Source organism: Anoplolepis gracilipes, chromosome 9 (genome assembly GCF_047496725.1).
Source record: "Anoplolepis gracilipes chromosome 9, ASM4749672v1, whole genome shotgun sequence".
In the NCBI taxonomy this organism is placed as follows: domain Eukaryota; kingdom Metazoa; phylum Arthropoda; class Insecta; order Hymenoptera; family Formicidae; genus Anoplolepis; species Anoplolepis gracilipes.
Genome location: NC_132978.1, coordinates 13,020,254 through 13,037,926, shown reverse-complemented (window position 1 = coordinate 13,037,926; position 17,673 = coordinate 13,020,254). Strand labels below are relative to the sequence as shown.

Below are 17,673 nucleotides of genomic sequence, written 5' to 3'. Positions count from 1 at the left end.
GAATAGTTGTGATTGGGCAGTTTTAGAACTACCGATGTTATTAAACCCGATTAAGAGTGATAATTAAATAAAATAAATAAAAAATATACTTTTGTAATATATATTTTATTTTAAAAAATTAATAATTAAAATCTTAATAAAATATCAATAAATTTTTGTAAATTTTTTATTTTAAATTTGTAAAACCATTAATAAGAAAAAAATTTTAAAACACGTCACTTTGTTACCAAAAAAAAAAAAAAAAAAAGTAACTATAACGGTACCGCGTTACTTGCCAATCCTGTAATAATGTTGTAAGACACTAGAACTACAATTAAAATAACTGTAAAACTAATATCTTTCTCTGGATTGAAATAATTATTTATTTATATTATAAATACTTGCTTTTTTACGATATACAAAATTGTAACAATATGGATATTGCAATATTTTATAGACAGAATTAATGTAACCATCCATAGTAAGTGACCAATGTAAGAAAGTGTAACAATACTGTCAGTATTATGTAAAGTGTTACAATTATACTAGACACATATCATTGTCGTGACTGATATTATACATCATGTCAGTTTTTTTCTACTTATTCTATAAAATTTCCTTCGCTAGTTTTTTACAAAATTTTAGGTGCAACATGCACAGGAATTCTGTAACAGAACTAATAATAAATTAGAAAACTGCTGATCTTATCGTTCTCTCGTTTGCATATATAGAAACTGCAAAATTATTTTTTACAATCATTAAAATACAAGAAGTTAATTATATATTAACACTTTCAAATTGTAAATTTAGACTTGGTGCATTAACCATCATAATCTTACACATATTCAAGCAATCCTAACGTTTTTCTTTCCCTCAGAGATGTGGCCTGTTTTTCTTATCAAGATATCCTTATGTATTTTAACGACTAGACATGTACAATCATCTATAGACAATAAATTAATATTATTGTCTTTTCTTAGCAGCTTTTACAGCCTTTGATTTTTGTTTCTCTCCTCCGGAAAGAAAAGATGTTATCACTTCAGACATTTCTGGCATATTATAAATAGTGAGATTATTTAATTGCTCCATTTCCTACAAAATGCATATAGTTTGTCAACAAATAAACTATATAGATTATAAATTATAAACAATATATTAACCTATCATAATTATTTATTTTTTTTTTTTATATTTACAAGACATGGTCTTACCTTTCTAGTTTCAGGATCATTCATAATTTTTGGTAGAATCATAATTAGTACAAGTGGCAAAACCATCATTAAAACCTAAAATAAAAAATTACATTTTTAACAAAAGTAATAAAATATGTTGTATGCATATTGCTGAAAATCTTGTTACCATAGGATTAAATAAGAAGTCTGTCATTCGCCATTGCTCTCTAACTTGAAAGTATCGAAATGGTGCTAAAGGTCTCATTTTCAACGGATAAGGTACTTGAATCACTTGCGATGTTTGTATCAAGTTTACTTTACGAGCACGGAATTTTCCTTTAGAATTAATTTCTACCCTGACTGGTTCATAAACATAATTTGGATTTACCACTTCGACCATGTAAGATCCCGATGGGACATTCGAAATTATAAATGTGCCATCTTCCCTAAAATAATAAATTTCGATTAATAAGCGATTAACACACAAATGAAAGCACATAAATAAATTTGTCAAAATATATGTGTAATTTAATCATACCTCAAAAAGCCATAATGTTCACCACCGTTGGCCATTACATGCGTCATGAGTTGCCATCCACTGGAAGCAGCGTTGTCCCAGGGAAAGACTTTTCCCTCGATCACGTACAGATCTGCAGACGTGTCCTCTTCATGTTCCGCAATTACGTATTGCTCGCATAAATTAGCAAAGATAAACAGCAGATACAGAATCTTCTTCATAACGAATGTGATAATTATAACCTCACACGTTCATCTGTAATCTGTATACTAACGTCACCAACCCAACGTTTATCTACACCACGAGTAATTATGTTAACCTTTAATTTGTCATATGAATATGATTGGCTGATATTGACGAAGAACTTGTAAAACCCTAGAAAATGTCTCTAACAACCAATCATTGGGCGCGTTCAACAGAATATATCGTTTAGTAGCAATCGAATGTGATTGGTTCTTACTCTAGGAGCCAACAAATCAGCGCCGAATGTTGACAAGACGACAACTGTACAGGGATTCTCTAGTATCTTAGCGATGAATGTCGCTATTGTTAATTGTATTTATCCATTTCTGATTGGTGTATACTTTTAGGTCTAACGGTATACACCAATCAGAGATTGGTAAATACAGTTAAATCCGTATCAGGCTTTAAGATATTAGAGAATCCCCGTAACGGGTTACGTTCCAAAACGTCTTCTTTGAAGAAAATTTTACTCGAAATATATAATATAGTACACGTAACGTATGCTATATTATTGAGTAAAATTTTCCTCGGAGAGGACGTTTTAGAACGTAACCCTGAGCAGCTGTTCCGCTGAACGCCAATAGGGACTTGTACAACTATGCATTGAAGATTGACATTTGACCAATCAGGAGAAAGAAAATTTAGTTCCTTTCGTTTTGATTAGTCAAGTTCCTTTATCTCCAATTTTCAATGTGTAGTTTGTAGTTTGTGGTGCGGGTTACGGGCTTAAGGCCCGTAACCCGCACCACAAACGCAATTAACCAATCACAATTTAGAGAAGAATAATGAATATGATTGGTTCATTTCTTACGGCTTAAGGCTTACTACAGTTATTGTAGACCCGGCCTAATGATACTGGCTGCGCGCATCGCATCATCTGCGCATAGGATGCGCGATGCGCGACAGTGTTGCGCAGGTGTTCGCTGAGTGACTACGGGATAGGTTAAGTGATTCGAAGTAGGATCAAAGTTATTATCGTTTCATTAAGAAAATATTAATTTATCGTACTTGTCGCGAGTCTGCGTTAAGTAGGTGTTAATTGAATAAGTTTTTTGAACGACTAGCTTACAAATATGGACGACAAACTTCGACAAATGGAAGATGAGATGAACAGGTAGGACGCTACCTAATATTGACTCAAATATAATCTTTTATAAATCTGCTTGTCTCACAATTATAAGATATTCTCATCAGTTTCTTTATTCTGGATATACGCCAATTTAGAGTAGTAACGTATAATAAATTACAACATATACTCGGAGTAATCTGACACGTAATCTGTCTGCGAGAGATTGAAAATTTTGTTGGTGTTTTTTTTTTTTCAAGCTTGATTAACCCTTTAAACGTAAATTGAATAGATTTGAAGCTGAAATCGGAGGACAGCTGGTAACACCAATTGTACGACCGGTGATTGGTGCGAATACATATAATCAAGTTGCTAGACAATTGGAGCAACATGAACTTCCCACCCCAGTGGTTGCGGCAGCTGCCGCAGCGACATTGGCATTTCCTCCGATGATCGGATTTCCTCCACCGCCACCACCTCCACCTCCTCCTCCACCTCCTCCAATGTTAATTCCTCAACAAGTAGCACGACAAGGTAAGGATCGATACATATCCAGGAACAATGTATGAGAGAATTTTCTTTTTATAATAATATGACAATAATTATTACAGGTACAGTTCCCATTACAACGTATTCTTCACCTGCACAAATAAGTAATCCATATATATCAAATATGGTCGATCCATGTCTAAGCGCAACACCAAAAACATATGATTCCACATCAATGCCAACGATTCATCCTGAAATTATCGAACAGATTATTAACACAAAAATACCTGAGGATGAGGGTAAAAAGAAACCGAAAGTAAAGGGTGTCAGCACAGCTGCTGAATTAGCTATCAGCCAAGGAAAAGCAAGTTCTATTATGGCTAATGCTAGTGCTGAAGAGAGTCATCCCAAGGGTAAGGGGAAGAAAAATAAGAAAATTATAAGAACAGCTGGTGGTCAAACGTGGGAAGATCCTTCTTTGCTGGAATGGGATGAAGGTTAATAATAAATAAACATGTCTATCTAAAAATACTATTTACTGTTTTTTTTTTAGAAAATTGCATTCTAATAACATCCACATTCTTTTCAGATGATTTCAGAATATTTTGTGGAGATCTCGGAAATGATGTCACCGATGAAATGTTGGTGAGAGTATTTGGAAAATATCCTAGTTTTCAAAAAGCAAAAGTAGTTAGAGATAAACGGACAAATAAAACTAAAGGTTTTGGATTTGTGTCTTTTAAAGATCCACAAGATTTCATTAAGGCAATGAAGGAGATGAACGGTAAGTCAAATATTTATTTTTTTTTTTATAGACTGCTTGTGTTGGACAGAAATTTTTTTTCCATTATAATACAGATATTTTCATACAACTTTCACGTACTATCGTTCGCTTAATGTAGATGCGATATATTTAGATAAAAATATAAACGAAGATGTTAAAAAAGTCCGATTTTTGGCTCCCTTGCGGAACTTTAGTTCATCGTAGAAAGTTGTTGTTTAGGACTTGCATGAACAAGAAAAAACAATCTTACATCCTAGAGATGGGGAGAACATTGATTTTTTTAAGATTATGTCGAATTTTCTTGTGAAAGCCGAATATTCGCCAATACCACGCTAAAATTTTTCACGAATCGGATGTCCTGCGACGGTTTGTTTTATTATAATCGTCTAAAACATGCTGCCAAAATAGAGAAATACCAATAGAAAAAAATGATTGTTACAAAATAGCTAGTAAAAAATCATTTGCTTAAGCCGGCATACTTGACCACTCTCAGTCAAATCCAGAGACAACGGCGAGGACGTGGTGGTCATTGTCTCCATTTTTTTAAAGTTCTTTTTATTTTCAATTTAAAACATTTTTTTTTAATTTATTCAAAAATCGATCTTTTTTAACATCCTTTTTTATTATGCGAGATAATATGCTAAAGAAAATACTGTATAAAGAGAGAAGTAAAAATTACATTCTCAGGTATTAAAACAAATTGATTACAGTTAACAAAATATTGGCAATTGCCTTAAGAGGCTTTTTTGCACATTTTTAAATATATTGCAAAGATCAATATGTCTTTCTTTCTCTCTCTCTCTCTCTCTCTCTCTCTGTCTCTGTCTCTGTCTCTCTTTTCTTCCTCTTTTCATCAAAATGATACTTTGATATTGAATATATTACTATTAGTCTCATTTCTATTTCCCAAACGGGCCCCAACCGTACGATATAAAAAGCTGTGGTATAGTCCAATATTGTCTTCTCGGTTGTACAGTAGATTGGCTGTTTCGTGGAACGATGCGCGAATTAGGATGTTCCGCGAATGGTGTCGAACTTTCGGTCGTCATACCGGACTCTTGTCGTTGAGACACTGTTGTGAAAAAGTTATATATTTTATATTTCGTTATTTTATTTATAAATAAAATAATGTAAAAGATGTCTTCCTCCCGCGTTAGTGCTTACTCAATGTTGTTGCAACTGCGTGATTTGATCGCGGATTCATGTACAGGACGGAAAACGGCATTCCACCGGCGCCCCAGCCACGGGACATAAATACATCCTTCTTCACGATTTTAGTCGGTATCTGTTTATTAATTGGCAAGGCCGCTCGAATTTCTCGCCCCATCTCCTCCGACATGTTATCTTTCCACGATTTTACCATCATTTTGGATACCGGGTTAGTAATTTCACGTCGAAATTGTAATCTGTCAAATACGAAAAGACATTTGACGTATAGTAAAAATATTATTGATTATTAAAAAAAAAAATGTATGACACACAATTATTTTAATTAATCAATTAATTGCAAAAAAAAGCATAGGGTAAATTAGGGTATGATGGACGTACGTAAAAGATGGTCATAGGCTGTAATTTTTTCAATAATCGCTACATAGTGCGCTTTTTTAGTCAATATCAAAGATAATCGATATTTACAGTAGTTTATATGCATACATTATTCGAAATAACGATATTGTGAATCTTATATCATATTTTTACTTTTGATATTTTTACTACCTGCAAAGTTTTTCATTTGTCCACTAAAAACTGTTAAAACGTCAAATAAATGACAGTTAAGCTATCGTAATCGACGTTAGACACATTATAAAGATATGTAAATTGTTATATGACCTATAATTTTTATTTTCGTTTTCACTATTTTTTTTATAAATATTATGGCCATCTTTTCCTTAAAAGTTGGCTAATGCTTATGTTGTACTATTTTGATAATATAAAATTTCTATAAAATATTTTCCTTTTAATTTCGATAATATTATGTAATTTAAGCTTCAGGGAAGATAATATGCCAAACGCTATTAAAAAGTTATAAAAATCAAAGTATTTTTTTTTGCATTTTAAAAAACTATGGCCATCTTACCCGAGTTTACCCTATGTATATATGTGCACACACCTTGAACTATCGCTGTTTTGTTCGGGTAGAATGACGGTGCCGTCGTATGTTTCTGATTTCGGTAACCATCTCCAGCATTGCCCGTCAGAAGAACACGCTGCCTTTATTACAGATGCAAAAACATTTTGGCTCCAAATGTCTTTTGCATCTAATAATGGCGCCGCGTAACCGGTCATAATACACAATATATTTAATATGAATATTAAGAGTAATCTAGAAATTATCTTCATTCTTATTGAATATTTCGCGACACTTGAGCGTGTCGTGCAATCAATTTCCAATTATCGTCGTAATATCGCTGCGCTAACGAAAAAGCTCGTTTGCGTTTGCGCTCGCCTTTGCCTAAAAAAAGAAAATAAAATACAGATAATTTTATAAAGCTGATTATGCGACTTTTTTTTTTATATTTCGCGATTATATATTTCAACAAACATATTCTCTTTGCGTATGATCGATTTAATTTGAAAATACATGACGTAACGTAAGACAATTATAATATAAAACGTTAATAATTATTACACGCGCGCGAGAGAGTGAAAGAAAATTTCACTGAAATAAACCACTACACAATCTGTTTATATATCTATTTCTAAAAATTGTACTTTTTTTAGCCCGCTTTTAAAATAGATAATCTTTTGTAGGCCGCATGCGCGCGCTTTCTGTAGATATTTTGTTTCCAGCCTTTTGAAAAATGGATGAGACAAACATCGCGAAGGAACGTGCCCGGGAGAATGTTGGCATAGTTTTAGCGTTCAAATTCTTTTTAAAGCGACGTTCACCATAAAAGTAATGTTAAAAATGTGTAAGGAAGTTTTTTTTTTTTTTTTTTTCTTCCAAATGTGCGCGTATTTGATGCACGCTAAGAGAGCGAAGAGGCTCGATTCGATTAATCATTCCTCAATGACTTTATCGACAGATCAGTAAGTTGTTTACATTTGCCGCGAAATTTCTGCAACGGGTGATACTATTTATATAACGTTGCTCCTAATTTTAGCTCCATGCTAAAACGTACACACGCATACTTGCGTGCGACACACGACATGACAGCAACTTAAACGAGCTTGCGATAGGGAAGAAAGATGTTACTTTTCAATGTTACGTCTAAACGAAAGGGGATAGGAAAGCATCGCGAAACATCCGGCTTCACAGGTGCACGATGACATTTTTATGAAAGTAAAGAGATGCGCGATGTGTTATTAAATTTCTTTTTCTTTCGTCGCGATGTCACTCTATATTTTGTTATCATATTATGATTTGTTACATTTTTATTGCTTTTACAATCATTTTTATGATTTGTATTCGTATTTAGCTTTCGTATAGTTCTGATTTCTTTCTTGTATATTATAGTACAATGTGGCGTAAAAAATACACGTTGATTGACGTAAAATCATTTTATCCTCACTAGTTTTATAAAAAACAGCTGATCAAAGGCATTAATTTCTTACGTAAAAGTATTGAATGAAGTCGATGGTAGACAGTTGAATATTTGCGACACTTTATCACGTGATGATACACATAATCGTATCTGGACTCTATATATATAATTATCTATCGCGTAACGATACATTAATACATCTACGCTCAATATTTAATTGGCAAGATTTTTTTTCAAGATTGCAACTTTTGCAACGGCAATGTACACTTGTACACAGAAATCACCTTCTCCTGCAAATTTATATTATATGATATACGAATAGATATGCATACGATTATTCGGAGGTCACCGTGAGAATTTCACATTTCGATGATAAAAAAGACATGTGATATAATTGTAATATAAAAATTCAAAGAAATATTCGCGGGAAAAGGTACATCTCGAGGATTGGTACCGGATGATGGGATGGCGCGTTTCGTGAAAAATTCTCTCTATTTGTTTTATACGTACTTAATTTTTGAAGTAGCTCAAAAATAGGAAGAGTAGATAAAACGTACCTTTAGGGATACGCGGATATCGTTCGTTCGTTCGTTCGACTTTTGCGTCCACTTCCTCGGCATACACTCTCGGAATGAACTCGGAACGGAACCGTACTGACTCTAGCACTCGGTTCCTGGTTAACCGTTGGGGTGGATGCGACCAAGTGCGACGGGAAGCCGTGCGTTCCTCTACTCATTCAACAACCCCTACCCTTCTAGTACGAATTCTCGTAACACCCCACCCTCTTTGCGACAGCCAATCGAAAATTTCGCTGTGGGCCGCGCGAATCGAGCAGGTTTTTTTTTTTGTTTGCTTATTTCGTTTCTCGTCCTCACCGTTGTCATCATCATCATTGTAGCCATTATCATTGTGACTGTTTCCTCTTTATTATTATTTTAAACAGGTTTCTCGCACAGATAATACGTGTCAGGTATTTTATACATTATACGTTTTGCATGACTTACAAGTATATGAAATTTACATTCCCAATTGTTATTCCGCGACCGGTACTTTTGAAAAAAAACAACTTGGATTTCAAGCAGCTCTTAGATAGAAATTTAACAAGTTATATTATAATGCGATAAAAACGTAGTAGTATCATGACACAAGATATCCCTTCGTGATATGAAAAAATTGCGATGCGGAAAAAGAAAGTTGTAAAAAAAATATATTTTAACATGTTCCATTAAAGACAATCAGCTGATGATTAAATTCATGACGGTAACACAAAACGATGTAACACAAAACAAAAAAATATAAAAAGTAATCTTTCGAATTACGCACACTCACTTTGAATATTTTGAAGATGACAAGACGATTCAAGATGAGAGTACGCAAGGAATGTTGTAAAATTGTGTTATTTATAGTCATTTGCCAAGATATACCCTCAATTTTCGATGCCTGTAATGTACGATAATAAAATGCGCGCGCGTGCTTGAAAGATCGGTGACTCATACGGTGGTGAAGATACGCATGAAAATTTGTCGAAATTTCGTAGTCGCGGACAAGTACGTGGGATTCTGTGGAAAGATTTATCGCGGAACGTGGAATGCGTTCCCCCGCCATATAATGTCAAAGAAATTGAGGTCTCTCTCTTTTATTTGAAAACATCTTAAAATATTATATATGTATATTAAAATATTTCATATATATAAAATAACATATATGAGAGAGAAAAAATTTCATATTACTTATGCGAAATAAAAATATATAAAGGAGGTAGAGAAAAAAAAAGTAAAACAGATTCGCATTTAGCTACTAGGGGTATATCGTAAAATTGAGTAGACGCAACAAGTAGTTTAAACGAACGAGCGAGTAAACGCGAGGTTGTCGATATCGCGTGTGCGCGTATAATAAGCAGGGATGGGAAAGTTACGTTTAAAAAGTAACTAGTTACTCGTTACTTTTTAAATGTTAAAACGAGAACAGAAATTAAATAAAAAATATACTTTACATTTTATTTAAAAAAAATTAATAATTAAAATATTAATAAAATATTAATAAATTTTTCTAAGTTTTTTATCTCAAATTTGTAAAACCATAAATAATAAGGAAAAATTTTTAAAACACTCAAAGTATAAATTAAAAAAATGTGTTGGTTTGCTTTAAATTTATAAATATAGTTAAATACACGATATATTTTTTGTTTTCTCATAATTTTGTTTAAAACCTTTAATATAATAATTTTAAAATAATATGAATATCTGTCGATAATTGAATGAAGATTGAATGTACGAAAATAGAAAATTTAATATGTCATAAATAGGAAATAGGTTCCAGATATAAAAAAATAACTGTAACGACGTTACAAATAATGTGTTACCTCCAAACCCTGATAATAAGACGTACACACATACATACATGTTTATGTACTTTATAATAATAATATACACGAGAAGGAGTTCTGGATATGATGAAGGATAGAACGGATATGTGATGTGGATGCTTGAGGTACTTGCTGAGTCAGAGACTAATCGATGGCTCGCAAGTGCAACCTCGCAACTACGCTGATCAAACTTACACAGCTGATCCATGTTCTCCTCTCGATTACGATGATTTTGTCTCGAATAATTTCCACTTGAGTGGTCGATGTTCAAACGTTTTCTATACTGTTATATTGAAAAGCATACAAACATTTTTCCGCGTCTTTTAATATTAACATTACAATTTGAGTAAAATTATAGTAAGACAGTAAAATACAATTTTTCTTTTATATCTTCGAGACGCGATGCGGTAAATGTTGCCGATATGTGGCATCCAGCTTTTACAAAACCGCAAAAGAAATAATAAAAATATTCAACAATTGTATTGTATTCGGATCCTGTGAGGGGTTCAGTGGTTTAAAGAGTGGTTAAAGATAAAGGGGAAATGACTTTGTTTCCTCTTTGCTTTCGCATCAACCACATGGAGAAAATATTATAGTAAAAAAAATGACAATATATCATTTTCACAATATCATACAGACATAAGAGAAATCACGATATTTTTATTCATAATATTATATTTTGCAAAGGAGGGTTGAAATTATCCATATACTTTGATCCACAATATAAATGCATAGTATTTTTACAGAAATAAATGCTTCGATGTTTATTTGAATATTTGAATATTATATTCCAGCTTGAAAAATATCGTAAAAGGAAATGTATTTTTTCCTGTAATTTGTACCGTTAAATTTTCTCCGTGCAAAGGCGCAAGAAAGTGACAAAGAGTTCGACGCGTGGGCGATCGAGATCGCGAGAAAGAGAAGGAGAATGGGAGGACCGAGGTCGTGAGCCCCTTTGACGTAACGCGTTCTCTTTGGCGGAATTTCTCATTGATGCCCGGCTATTCGAATGGATATTTTTGGTCTTGCAAATACTATCTCGCGCTCTCGGGATTTCGATGCAACTGCATACGCAGGCTGCGTATTACGCACAAGCCGACTTTCTTTTTCGATATTGTTGATTTTATAGCGTTTACCTTTTAAATATCCTTCGACGATACAAGATACAAAAAAGGTACATAAAGTAGATAGATATAGACCGCGTGTAAAATAAAATACTGTGTATGGTATACGTTATACATAGTGTACTTTGCGCGATGATCGATGGCGGAGAATTTCCGTTTGCTTTTTAAATCGCGACTCTATAATGCTTTCAAGTTCTTTGTGCGTGGAAAATTTCGTCGGGTTCGTTCTTTTATAATCGTCGGGCCGTAACGACGTCCGAAGAAAGAAAAATATAAGAGGAAAGTTCATTCATGCACAAGTTTGAATGATTACAGCGTGAGATTCCCCCGTTTTGTTTACGATATTTATACTGCATCTTTATTATTATTCATTATCGGGATTTTTATCAGTCACGAGACGGATTGCAAGGAAGAAAAGAAACACTTACAATTTGCATTCTGAATTTCAATTGCACGAATCCTTAACAACTTATTTAAATTGTGCGTTTATATCGATATTCTTGTTGACGTTTCCGAGAAAGATATCCATCGTTGGAAGTTCGAATTGTGAATGGGAATTTGAGAAGGAACGAATGGCGCGCATTTGTAATATAATTCGTGAATGAACGGATTATCGATTCCCCGGATTCCTTTTCTTCTTCCGGTAGCATATACATACTTGAGCGGATAAGAAAACGGCGTGAGAAAATGTGACGTCGTTTGTCACCTGTTGCCGCCTGAAAACCGATAAGCTTAGCTTTCTGTTGCTAGTATTACGCTGTTGTTGCGGGAAGTATCCCTGTTATATGTGTATGACGATCGTGAACTAACAATAAGTTTTCACTTGTCAGATATCTGATTTGTATGTGACGTAATGGACTCTATATTCGTTCCGATTTAACTAAAATATTTATGATTTCACAGGCAGCTGTATTTTTTTTTTTTTTTTTTTTTTTTATTAAAGAAATTTCAGAATAATCAACCAGCCATGTTATGTTTGTTTCAGGACGATACGTTGGATCGCGTCCGATTAAACTTCGAAAGAGCTCCTGGAAACAGAGGAATCTGGAATCTGTACGGAAAAAAGAAAAGGAGAAACAAGCGTTGATTGGTTTGCTTACTGGGCGATAAAAAGGAGAGAGACGAGATCAAATGTGTATTATTAAATTGTTCGTCGATAAGATTATCGATATTCATAGACAATCGCATCGATGTAACTCTTGGTTGCATAAGAGAACAAGTATGAGAGTCATCGTTAATACAGTCACGAGGATGATACATGCGAGTTTCATCATCAGGCATTTTGCAAAAGTATATGTCAATAAACTAGCATAATTACAAATGCTGTTACATTTTATTTCTTGATATTATTGTATAGGAATCGTTACAGGGTATTTTCCTCTACAAGATAGACGATTTATAATGAAGATTCGTTGCTGCTATTCACCTTGCGGATGAGGCGCAATGCGCTAAAACACTGCTGTATCAAATACTGAATTTTTTCTGCATATACACATTATATGTAGATATATATATTACATCAATAAAAAAAGGACAATCGGCATAGATCGATTAGGATGGAAAGCTCGAAATTTAGGCTGATTTAAGACTAGGCAAGGGCGAGTGCAAAAGCAGCATACATGCGTTGAAATGGAAACGTTGTCAGACCGACATCCGGGCGAACGTGGAGAGGCGGAGATTGAGCCACTCGGGGTAATGGGATAAATTTATCAAATTGAGAATTGTTATGTCGATTAGGAAAAAAAGATTGCGTTAGCGTCGCGTAATACGTTGATTTGTTCGATACGTCAAGTCAAAACGTGCCGTTGGCGTATGACGATTTTTCTACGAAAACGATCACAGGTATACGAAGGCGAGAGAAACGAGAATGGCGAGAGACACGGTAACGGGAAGGCTTTGCTGCCGAACGGTGATATGTACGTCGGCCAGTATCGTAACGGGCTTAGATACGGTAAAGGAATGTACGTGTTAAAAAACGGTGCCCGGTATAACGGCGATTGGAGACATGGATGCAAATACGGTCAAGGGATCTTTTGGTACCCTGACGGAACGCGATACGAAGGTACGCGCAAGAATGTACAAAAATAGGATCCGAATCAGACTCGAGGAAGTCGGGCATGTCGCGATATACGTGCGTCTCCACATGCGTGTATCGATACAATTATTTTTATATCGTATACGTCAGAAATCTCGAGAAGAAGCGCACGCGAATCGCGACAAATCCATAAGATTCCCACCGAGGTCCGATGACACGTCATCTTCAGCGAGTAGAGCGTTTTATTCTTAACAAATACGATTTTCTATTACAAGTAAAAATTGTACAGAAATGTTAATCCGTAGGAGAATGGAAACGCGACGCGAGACACGGCTTCGGCGTTTATTATTACGTGAATAATGACATTTATGAAGGCTCGTGGAAGAATAATCTTCGCCACGGTATGGGAACGTACTTGTACGCTAATACGGGAACGAAATTTATGGGCACATGGGTGGAGGATCGCATGCAAGGACCTGGACAACTCGTTCACGAGCGTCATCGTTTTCACGGTTTTTGGAGGTCAAATTTGGTACACGAAATAAAAATAGAAAAAAAAAAGAAAAATATCGGAATTGACGCGTTCTAATAATTGCGAATCTCGCGAATTAAATTTAATGATTGTTTCGTTAAATAAGAGTAGCAGATACTTACATACATTCGAAAAAGCACTAACAAAAGTGAACTAAAGAGAAACGCTACCGTACATTTATTGTAGCCATACGGACGCGGTTGCTTCACTTTTGAAAACATGTGCATGCAACACGGTCATTACATACATATAAGAGATCCCGCATATGATGATCAGACTTGGATCTATAGGGATACAATTGTGGAGGTAAAAAATTATCTTTTTTATCTAAAAAAAAAAAAAATGCGTCATTTCATTCGACATTGCTGGAGAATCTTTGTTTTTTATTATCTTGCTTGCTATTAAAAATATTATTACAGAATAAACATTTTTCCGTAATTTACAAAACAGAAACACAGAAATTACAATGGAAAAGTTTCCTCAGCAACGTAACAGGGAGGGAGGGAGAGGGGACGGGCTACTGTGATCGTTCTTTAATAAAATATATTATTTATTATATTATAACGATGCAGAAAGGCGACGGGGACAAGGCGGCACCGATCGAAGAACCAATCTCTCCAAGAGAAGCCATCCTGCCGGTATGGCGTGCCCGTTGTATCACCCCTTATAATCCGGAATTATTGCCGCCAGAAGCAGTACCTTTACAGGAAGAAGTAAGTCACGTGTCTTCGATAAGACAATGCCCGAATCGTTCGAGCACAATATACAGGATGTCCCCGATTTAAATGGCAAAACTTTGGGAGTGTGTAGGGGACCGAGAAACTAAATGACAAAAAATCCTTTAGAAGTAATAAGTAAAAAAAAAAAAAAAAAAACGAAAACCTATTTTGTTTCTTTTTTTGCGGTTTTCTCCAAAATGAAGCAAAAATGAGCAATTTTCTAAAGGACTTTTTGTCTTTTAGTTTTTCGGTCCCCTACACATTCCCGAAGTTTTGCCATTTAAATTGGGGACACCCTGTACATCGCATTATATTTAAATAAATCGTTTCGCGCGCAACCCTTATCTGAATCGATAAAATTTGCGACGAATTTGTGTGAGTGACAGGAAAAAAAAAAGGCAAATTTTAGAATTTCGGAGCGCGATACACGTAGACCCATTTGTCTCGTTCAGGATGATATCTAAATCGGATTAATATTGGAAAGCGCGAAACGATAATTCGCGCTCTATATCCGGTCGTATATACCCCTCTCTCGGTGAAGATTTTCCTTAATGCCATCGTGTCTGCGTCATGTCGGAAACGGAAACGATTCTTCCGGATTAAAATGAATTTTAATCGACCGCACTTTGTAGCAAACGCGCGCGCGAGAGATGACTCTACTAGAAGAGTATTTCCGGTCGCTATTTCCAGCGCATCGCCAGACTTCCGTCAATCATTAATAGAATTACGATATCCGGAGGTAGCCGTCTTTCTTTTCTGTGTTTATGTCGCTTTTCATTGCTGTGACATACATTACCGGTATCCGGTTACGGCGCCCGAATAAAACCCAATATAAAATATATATTCAGAAAAGAAAAGAAAAAAAAAAAAACTTGTGTCTTGTGATACGATATCGTCGTTCGTGTAGGACGATTCAACGGAATCTTTGATCGACAAAAGCGAGGAGGATATCTGGCCAAGGATCGAGCAGGACTTGGAATATCCGGAAGAAGAGCAGGAAGAAGAGCAGGAAGAAGAGCATGAAGAAGAGCAGGAAGAAGAGCAGGAAGAAGAGTACTCTCGCGAAGAATACGATCAGGAGGAGGTGTCATCTCCCATCGACAGTCCTTAATGTATGAAATTGTAAACTGTGAATAACTGAGCGAATACCATGAATTATTACCGTACGTATTCCTTCATCATTATCAAATTATTATCAAACGACATATTAATTGATATAACCATGTCCACGTATATTATGCAAAATGAAGTAAAAAGAGATGCGTGATTTTAAGCGCTTTATTTAAGAAATTATAACAACGATTATATACATATGTGTATATATGTGTGTGTGTGTGTGTGCATTACGTCCTTGCCACGCAAAAAACGTAGGAATGCTATTACACTGCCGGAAATAATATAATCTCATTATAATACTTGTAATAGTCACAATAAAATGCGCAAGAGATACGATGTTCGCTCGATCGATAGAGTCCTACATTCAAATCGTACGTTATTTACAATCTGTTAGTGCTAAACGTAGTGTCGAACGTGCGGTGGTTAGTGCACACGATCGAATTATATATACATTTCTCTTTAAGATGTTTACGCGAAATTGTGAAAGCACAAGCTCGGTTATTGTTGTTCGTTGCGCCCGCAAGCCTGTTTGTAAAAGGATCGCGTCACGGACACGATTACATCTCATGCCTAGATCCATATGCTTATTCGTACATTTATGTAAATCTACATTCTACGCTTGCTTTTTATGCTCAGAATAATTACGTTTACAAACGTAAGGACTGAGGGAGGAAGACTAAATTTCAGTCGGAAAGTTGATAAGTTATACGAAAAGGTGAAAGGAACGGTAATATTATGTATGCATGTATATAAGTATGTACAATAATGTTGATAATACACTTGATAATACAATTGGTTAGTCGAATCACAAAAATTCACACGTCAATGTTACCTCGTGTATCGCACGACGCGATGAAACGTGCCAATTTTTTTCCGGAAAAATAACAAACTCCAACAATACTGACAAATATACTGTTGTTTTTTTTCCAAGTTCTTATAAGATAGATATTTTGAATGAAAAAAAAAAAAAAAAAAAAAATACATCGTCCTTGTTTGATGGCGCGACTCACTCTTTTGTATAAACGAATCGTGCAATCATATCGAGACATAAAGGTACAATAGAGATTACAGGCATAAAAGGACGGAGGAGAGAGGGCAGAATAAATATATAGAAACTGTCACGCGCAAGTTCGCAGTCTTTTAACAATAAGTTACGAGCAAGCGAAGTGCGTACGCTATATGTAGTCAAGTCTGTAAAGTGCTTAACATAGATAAGAAGTATATTCGAGAGAACGATGTGCGATGACTAACATTTATTTATCGTAGAATTATGTTAGACCGTCGTACCAAAGCGCCGCTGTGTAAGCGTAGTGCGAGAATCACCGGGAGTTTGCACTTAATTCACCATAAATTCCCAATGACGAGTTTATAACGAATTGAATAGAAACCGTAGCGCGCACTGACGCGAGCAACGCTTTGTGATAGTAAAATACTTTGGTCTGCGATTCCTCGTTCACTTGGCACAAGATAAAAAAATTCGCGAGTAATGTACACGCGAAATGTACACACAGCCGGTCGAAGTTTTACTTTGCTTTCTCTCACCTTTTCTTCGTTCCTTTGTCAAGAGCGAGAGACAACTGACTTCGATGTATTGTATTATTCTCCGCCGATTCTCTCGTATAACGTCGCGAATGTCTCGCGATAAAAATTGAGTAATTACGGGAATAATCGCGCTTAGTTATGAATAGTCATTTGAACGATCTCCTGTTCGACATTCGTACCGTGCGCGCACGCTCGCGCGCGAGAATATTCTATGTGCGTTTAACGTGCCAACGATTTCTTTCGAAATGGTCGTTTAAGCAGCTCAGGTACGTAAATGGTGGACGAAATTTTTGCGCCCTTTGTGAAGCGACTCTGTGGACGATGTTCCGCCATCCTCAGCGAGTGTGACTTTCGTCGCTTTGCTCCCAAAAGTGAGATTCCTCTTCCGCTTATAACGTGTGTGTATGTATGTATGTATGTGTATATATATATATATATATATATATATATATATATATATATATATATATATATCCATATTTATATACAAATTGGAGCTTTCCAT

At 35.2% G+C, this 17,673-nt stretch overlaps 4 protein-coding genes across 5 annotated transcripts; 2 read left to right on the top strand and 2 right to left on the bottom strand.

The window, feature by feature from the left end:
• Positions 1–329: 329 nt before the first annotated feature.
• Emc7 (endoplasmic reticulum membrane protein complex subunit 7) lies at positions 330–1,965 on the bottom strand. 2 transcript variants are annotated; one of them, XR_012047322.1, is made up of 5 exons: positions 1,690–1,965; positions 1,339–1,597; positions 1,191–1,265; positions 819–1,071; positions 330–644 (listed from the first exon to the last, which is right to left on the bottom strand). XR_012047322.1 is itself a non-coding variant. In XM_072899017.1 (4 exons), exons 1-4 carry the CDS (start codon positions 1,887–1,889, stop codon positions 943–945), a joined length of 663 nt encoding a protein of 220 aa, XP_072755118.1. In that variant the 5' UTR covers positions 1,890–1,965; the 3' UTR covers positions 330–942. The 2 variants fall into 2 exon arrangements, 1 of the variants encoding a protein (XP_072755118.1); XM_072899017.1 differs by having other exon boundaries at positions 330–1,071.
• Positions 1,966–2,807: 842 nt separating this feature from the next.
• Positions 2,808–12,545, top strand: LOC140669675 (uncharacterized). Its single transcript, XM_072899707.1, has 5 exons — positions 2,808–3,025; positions 3,270–3,511; positions 3,589–3,963; positions 4,056–4,250; positions 12,210–12,545. Exons 1-5 carry the CDS (start codon positions 2,985–2,987, stop codon positions 12,332–12,334), a joined length of 978 nt encoding a protein of 325 aa, XP_072755808.1. The 5' UTR covers positions 2,808–2,984; the 3' UTR covers positions 12,335–12,545.
• On the bottom strand, positions 4,872–8,429 carry LOC140669678 (uncharacterized). The gene is made up of 4 exons (XM_072899712.1): positions 8,293–8,429; positions 6,361–6,702; positions 5,415–5,656; positions 4,872–5,322 (listed from the first exon to the last, which is right to left on the bottom strand). Exons 2-4 carry the CDS (start codon positions 6,588–6,590, stop codon positions 5,150–5,152), a joined length of 645 nt encoding a protein of 214 aa, XP_072755813.1. The 5' UTR covers positions 6,591–6,702; positions 8,293–8,429; the 3' UTR covers positions 4,872–5,149.
• On the top strand, positions 12,378–17,642 carry LOC140669680 (radial spoke head 1 homolog). The gene is made up of 7 exons (XM_072899714.1): positions 12,378–12,514; positions 12,594–12,916; positions 13,067–13,286; positions 13,565–13,791; positions 13,978–14,097; positions 14,364–14,504; positions 15,418–17,642. Exons 2-7 carry the CDS (start codon positions 12,854–12,856, stop codon positions 15,619–15,621), a joined length of 975 nt encoding a protein of 324 aa, XP_072755815.1. The 5' UTR covers positions 12,378–12,514; positions 12,594–12,853; the 3' UTR covers positions 15,622–17,642.
• The last annotated feature ends 31 nt before the right edge of the window (positions 17,643–17,673 follow it).

What these genes read in the sequence shown, in the direction of transcription:
- Emc7 (XM_072899017.1), bottom strand. Translation starts at nt 1,889, where the DNA reads ATGAAGAAGATTCTGTATCTGCTGTTTATCTTTGCTAATTTATGCGAG. An exon ending in GAACATTATGGCTTTTTGAG is followed by an intron (nt 1,598 to 1,689) that starts GTATGATTAAAT and finishes TTATTATTTTAG; the next exon opens with GGAAGATGGCACATTTATAA. An exon ending in ATGATCCTGAAACTAGAAAG is followed by an intron (nt 1,072 to 1,190) that starts GTAAGACCATGT and finishes TGCATTTTGTAG; the next exon opens with GAAATGGAGCAATTAAATAA.
- LOC140669675 (XM_072899707.1), top strand. Translation starts at nt 2,985, where the DNA reads ATGGACGACAAACTTCGACAAATGGAAGATGAGATGAACAG. An exon ending in TTTGCTGGAATGGGATGAAG is followed by an intron (nt 3,964 to 4,055) that starts GTTAATAATAAA and finishes CATTCTTTTCAG; the next exon opens with ATGATTTCAGAATATTTTGT. An exon ending in GGCAATGAAGGAGATGAACG is followed by an intron (nt 4,251 to 12,209) that starts GTAAGTCAAATA and finishes TGTTTGTTTCAG; the next exon opens with GACGATACGTTGGATCGCGT.
- LOC140669680 (XM_072899714.1), top strand. Translation starts at nt 12,854, where the DNA reads ATGGAAACGTTGTCAGACCGACATCCGGGCGAACGTGGAGAGGCGGAG. An exon ending in CGGAGATTGAGCCACTCGGG is followed by an intron (nt 12,917 to 13,066) that starts GTAATGGGATAA and finishes AAACGATCACAG; the next exon opens with GTATACGAAGGCGAGAGAAA. An exon ending in TGACGGAACGCGATACGAAG is followed by an intron (nt 13,287 to 13,564) that starts GTACGCGCAAGA and finishes GTTAATCCGTAG; the next exon opens with GAGAATGGAAACGCGACGCG.
- LOC140669678 (XM_072899712.1), bottom strand. Translation starts at nt 6,590, where the DNA reads ATGAAGATAATTTCTAGATTACTCTTAATATTCATATTAAATATATTG. An exon ending in CAAAACAGCGATAGTTCAAG is followed by an intron (nt 5,657 to 6,360) that starts GTGTGTGCACAT and finishes CGTATTTGACAG; the next exon opens with ATTACAATTTCGACGTGAAA. An exon ending in CGCAGTTGCAACAACATTGA is followed by an intron (nt 5,323 to 5,414) that starts GTAAGCACTAAC and finishes TTTTCACAACAG; the next exon opens with TGTCTCAACGACAAGAGTCC.